Genomic DNA, 6,000 nt, shown 5'->3' on the forward strand with positions numbered 1-6,000 from the left:
ACATGTGCCACTCCCAGTACTCCTTTTCCCTTTATTAATTCACACTGTGACTCCCTCCTCAGTCTCTTAAAAAACCAAGTTATACATAAAAGGATGGCATAGCTGCCACGAGGCAGAAACTTCCTGGCAGATTAAAACTGTGTGCCACACCGAGACTAATTCATACAAATAATATAGCAACATCCAATTCCCTAGTATCGTGAGAAAGGTGGGAAGAAGTTTTGCAGATACACGAGACTAAAAAAAGAGTTTCAGAAATTCTCTAGCATGCTCAGAAATCACTTTCCCTCTCAAAACACAAATAATAAGATGCACTAACTCCAAAAGCATCAAAAGCATACCCCCTCTATTTAACAGTTACAAAAGAAGAAGCTCATAAAAGAGTCATCAAAGAAATGCCAAGCAGTCTGGAAAGTAGTAAAGAAGGAATAAAATAAAGTGTCCTCTAAATTGGAAAATTTCACTCTGAACCATGAGAACAAGAGTTACTGATTCTCAACATATTGCAAATTTTTGCTGTGCAGATATCACAAACAATTTAATAGTCCATGACAGTACATTCCTCTCCCTCTTTAATCTATATTTGCGAAACAACTCCACATGAAATCATCAGTGCTGCAACAATCTTAGAAAATTTCATCAGGAATTGACAGTATTCCAGTTTAGTCCTACATCATACAGCAATGTATTGCAAACATTTCAATGGCTTCTCAACAGATCTTTTCTGGCAGGCATACTTCTAAACTGCCTAAAAGCCACTAAAATGGTCTTTACTCCTAAAAAGGAGAGAAATCAAAAATGGAAAACTATAGACCAGGTGCCTTATTATCAGTCTTTACTACAGTTAAATTTTACTTACATCAGCGGCGGCATAGGGTGCTCATGTTGGCAAAAACCATTGAATGCTGTTATTGTTTGATATTGGTGTTAATCACTTGGTCGATAGTATACAAACTTTTACATTTTCATGTCAGTCTCTTCATATTAATGCAATTTTTTATGGGGATAATTAATATACTGAGTTGGCAAGGATACATAAAAGGACCTGTCAACCACTCAACAGGAACAGCATTAATTATTTACTTCATGGTCAACACGAAAGACTATTCCCCTGATTCTATATGGTTGCATTTTTCCAGCATTCAGTGGTCATTGTCAACATTAACATACTACACTGCCACTGCTGTTTTTAGTCAAATCAAACAAAAACTAATGTTTGTCAGGTTAATGAAATTTTAAGAGGACAACAAAATTCTCTACTCAGCATGGCCTTCGAAAAAATAAACTCTCAACTACCGCCATCACCAATTTTACACAAAGTGCCCTAAAAACAGAGGACAAAAAATTAATGCAACTGACATATTTTTAATTAAACTCACCTAAAACCTTCGACATACTGAAACACAACATATAGTTGGAAAAGCTCCAAGTGTGTGAAGTTAGAGGCACTGCACTAAAATGTTCACGTCATACTTGACAAATAAAATAATGATTCATGCCATACTTGACAACTAGGAAACAGAAAATTTAATCATTCTTGGGCCGGACCAATCCTATTTACACCTTATATAAATGAGGTAGGCCTGAACACTGATTCACAAACAAATAGGTTTTCTGCAGACAATATAAACACCTGAAGACAACTACAGCCCAACTAAATTGATGGTTCAAAGGGGAATAAGCTACTGGTAAAAACAAAAAAAAAAACCACATTCCTAAATTTCTGTTAAAAAGATGATGCAAAAAACAACTGTGTGAAACTCCGACAAAATTATATCTTCTTTAGGGGGGGGGGGAGGGGGGGGGGAAAGGTTTCAAAATGACTTCAAATGGTATCTACATATAAACTAAATAAATGGAACCTATGTAATGCTATAGTTTTTTACTTTCTGTTAAAAAAGTTTTCCGACTGTCTGAATTGCTTACGCTGCCTATCTGCGCAGCATTCTGCTATACTGAATTATATTCTGCGGTAATACAAAATCTAGTTCAGCTATTTTCTCAACTCAGAAAAGATCTCTAACAGCAATTCATCATGCTTGAAACTTGTATTTTTGCAAATCTCTGGTTTAAAAGTTATCAAACCTCCTACATCCTCAAATGTATAACTAGAAATTTCTATATGTTAGAAATCATTTAAAAGACAAACAAAAAAATTAATATCCATGTATATGATACAAGGCAACAAGAAAAGTGTCCTGTCCACTATAAACATTGTGAAACAAATTTACAATAATCTTTCATGTGAGGTAAAAATTATTTCATCAAGAACCTTCTTACAGTTACCCGTCAACCAGGGTGATTCGGACGCCCTGAGGGTAACACTGACCCCAGGGTCAATTTCACCCTTTTCTTTCCATCTCTGAATAAACTTCTAAATCATCTTGAAAATAAAATTTATAATATAATGGAACTTGTTGATTTGAATTCACACATGTTAAAATAAAATTTAAAAAGTACTACAGGTTCCCCCCCCCCCCCCCCCCCAAGCAAACCCTACATATTTGCTTTAAATTCAATTAGGATAAACTTTCTTGCCCCAGGAGAGTGGTTAATATTGTCATCATCAAGTTCTTATATGTTGAAATTAACAGAATTTAATGAAGTTTACTGACCTTGTTAATGGTGCAAACAATTTTAACAATTAAAAATTCACATTTCTTTAAAAGAGGGTAATGTTGACCCTCTAACCTTTTTCCCTTCGGGGTAGCATTGGCGCTCTAAATATTATTGCTGAATTTCCATTAATGCACACGTACTTGCCTAAACATGGTGTAAAACTAAAGTGTAATTTATAACCAATGTTAACAAATTAAGATTTAGGCAACAATGAATTTAAACTCATAGTCAGTCACTGTTGTATTGTGTTTATTGCAGAAGTTTTAGACTGAGATTGGTGTTTTGTTTCAACAGTAAAGAATGGACACAATTAGCTGTAACTTCATTAGACAGTGAATTTAAAGAATAAAGTGTTACTTTCAATTAATAAAGCAAATCCATAACTAAATTAACAATTGAATTGCAATACTCAGAACTTAACAAGGTCTTTAGGCACATGATTGTACCTAGATTTGGGTAGCGAAATATTGGAGGAAGTGTCTTTGTTAACTAAAAATAATGAAGAAACAATAAAGGGTGTAACCAAGAGACTACGCATATCAGAAAACACAGTGACAAACCTCTTATGGGAAAAACCAATTAAGATAGGAAATACAAATGTCCTATGACTATATTAGCAAATTCTATTGCCAATACTGCTGATTGGGAGTTTCCATTGCATATTCATATTACAGGATTTAAACACACACATACACACACACACACACACACACACACACACACACACACACACACACACACAGAGAGACAGAGAGAGGGGGGGGGGTGGGGGGGGGAGAGAGAGAGGAGAAGAAGAAGAAGAAGAAGAAGAAGAAGAAGAAGAAGAAAAGACCTTTCACATACTGATGTAAACTGCTTTAGCTGTTCATGCATTAAACATTGGTCCAAATTCATTCAAAAGCTCATCAAATGAAAATGTGTGTGCGCTGTATGAAAAGTTTCAATTTGTAAGTACCAATGAGACAAAAGATCCTCAGGCTAGTTGTTTCAAGTCCTCCACAGCTAGCCTAATGAACTCTCACAGGCCAAGGAAAATCTCTTCCAAGAGCGTGATAACTCTTCAGCAGTCAATGAGCTTGGTGTAATACAATTGCCAGAGACGCTGGAAACTGATGAAAGTGATTTTGATCCTCCAGACAATCCTGTTGTTGAAGATTTACTGCTCGCTAAGTGCGAGTATCAAGATCTTTTTCAAAATGTCTCTGCTTCTTCCTTTTCCACCAATTAATTTCACCATTACAAACTTTTCACCACGTTTGTATCATTCAAAAAGTTGTAGCAAAAGGGAAAGGTAAGTGAGATAATGGGGCATCACTCCACTGAGCCAATGAAAACTAAATTTTTTCCACAAGAACACTGTATATTCATTACCCCATTCGGTAATGTGACTGACAAGCTGCCTCCGTCAAAGCTATAGCCTGGTGGGTGTAGAATTCTGTTTCTAGGGAGGATTTTAGTTAAAGAATTTTATTTTTTTTTCCTCAATAAGAGTCTTTTGTGGTGTGTTTTAAATAAAGGAGATGGTGATCATAGAATCCCTGTATAGGTGTCATACTCATACAGTACTACACTAAAATTTATCCTAGGACCATTCTGAACATGTCTATAATAAAACAAATCTGAGTGGTCAATGTAACCCCACGTCACAGGTAACACTGACCTCTTTCAATTAGTTTTTTTCCTACTAATCTATGAAAATTGCAACATACACAGTGCATTACGGGTGTTTGATAGAAATAACGTACAATAATAAAAAATTACCAATAGCAGAAATTGATACATGCATGACAAACTATAAAAACATAAAAAAGGGGGTCAATCTCACCCCAGACAACGGTACGAAATGTGAATTAGAATAATAGTTGTGTCTCAACTCCCACTTTTTCACCGGTTTCATAAGGGCTAGGCAGCAACAAATGGCGTTATTATTTCTCTCAAGTATAAACACCAAATAAGGTTATGTACCTCCCCATCACTTACTTACACTGCAACGAGCTTATAACGACAGGTTGAAATTTGTGTACTTAACTCACTTCCAATTGAAAGTACATAACCTACAGTAAAATTTTACAGTAGGTTAACTAATGAAACTTAATCCACTACCAAAAAAAGTTTGACCACAATTCGTGTCAACGCTGAGAATTGTTTCCTTCATTGTACAAGCATATCGTACGATCCTAAATTGTTATTCCACATAGACGGCGTCACATGCATGAAAATTAATACTGAGTAAAAACCCAATTCATAGCACCGCAGGTAATCGTCATTATACAGTTATTTTCAATGTTTATATAGCCCTACTTGAAAGCGGTGCAAATTTACTTTTTAAACATGTATGATGGTGCATACCTTCAAAGCATACTTTTCCCTCGTTCTCTTGTTGTAACACTGGACGACCTTCCCATTAATACCAAGACCTAACACTGTGTTGGAAATTTCATAGTCGTCTGTAATAGGGCTTGTTTTCGGCACCTTCGCCTTCACACCTACTTCATTCATGATATACTTTGACTCCTCGTCTTGAAAACACGGAAGGAAAAATATTTTCTTTTATTCACCTCAAGAACACCACACTACTAAGAAAACAATACAAAACATTGATTCAATTCTTTAGTCCCAACATCCACTCGCTCAGCATCCTGCCAAATTATGACTCACATACGAAGATAGACGATAGCAAAGATTTTCATAACTGACGCAGTTATCTTTGTTAATCACATATTTGATTATACTCGCTGCATTTGAAACTTAACTATATGGAAAGAACTTTGCTGACCACGTTCTCCACACCACATTTCAATATACACCGAAAATGTTGTTCTGTTATTCGTTTATCGCAAATCATCATATGATATATGGCGGAAAGTATATCACTTTCCTTAATGCGACTTTTTTTACAGGCAAACATAAAAACGAACAATATTCTTTAACAGTTTACTTTATTTAATTCGCGTCCGAAACTCCATGGGAAGAGCAGATTGTAGCAGATTACTTTGTTCCCACAGAAAATATCTGTATTTAAGGTACATTACGTTTCTTCACCAGACGAATATCTGTGCTATTCCTCCGATCAAATGTTATAATTCTTTCTCAAAATCAAAACAGTCCAAGTGCCCATGAGACTGTAATGGAGTAGCAAAAGATGTCAGGCAGGTCTATTTCACACCATATAGCCAACATAAACACACGGTTATACAAGTATATAATTCTGTACACAGCCTAGATAGAATATATTGCGTACAAAAATAAACTGCTGGTCATTAGAGCAAAGACCGCTTTTAAAAAATTCACTTATTGCATGTACATAGTACAGAAGGAAGAATACAGGGTTAAATTTGTAGGTGATTTGGGAAAATAAAGGGCGTAACTTTCAGCAACAAT

General features: G+C 35.6%; 1 protein-coding gene across 3 annotated transcripts in view; it reads right to left on the minus strand.

The window, feature by feature from the left end:
• LOC126248116 (MAP kinase-activated protein kinase 2) overlaps window positions 1-5,290 on the minus strand; it is a 99,673-nt gene extending 94,383 nt beyond the window's left edge. The window contains exon 1 of one of the 3 annotated variants that reach the window (XM_049948792.1): window positions 4,969-5,290. In XM_049948792.1, coding sequence (XP_049804749.1) covers window positions 4,969-5,118 — 150 coding nt within the window. In that variant the 5' untranslated portion in view covers window positions 5,119-5,290. The remainder of the gene's footprint in view (window positions 1-4,968) is intronic. The other 2 variants (XM_049948793.1, XM_049948794.1) reach the window with 2 other exon arrangements.
• Window positions 5,291-6,000: the final 710 nt, after the last annotated feature.

This window comes from Schistocerca nitens, chromosome 3, assembly GCF_023898315.1.
Source record: "Schistocerca nitens isolate TAMUIC-IGC-003100 chromosome 3, iqSchNite1.1, whole genome shotgun sequence".
Lineage (NCBI taxonomy): Eukaryota > Metazoa > Arthropoda > Insecta > Orthoptera > Acrididae > Schistocerca > Schistocerca nitens.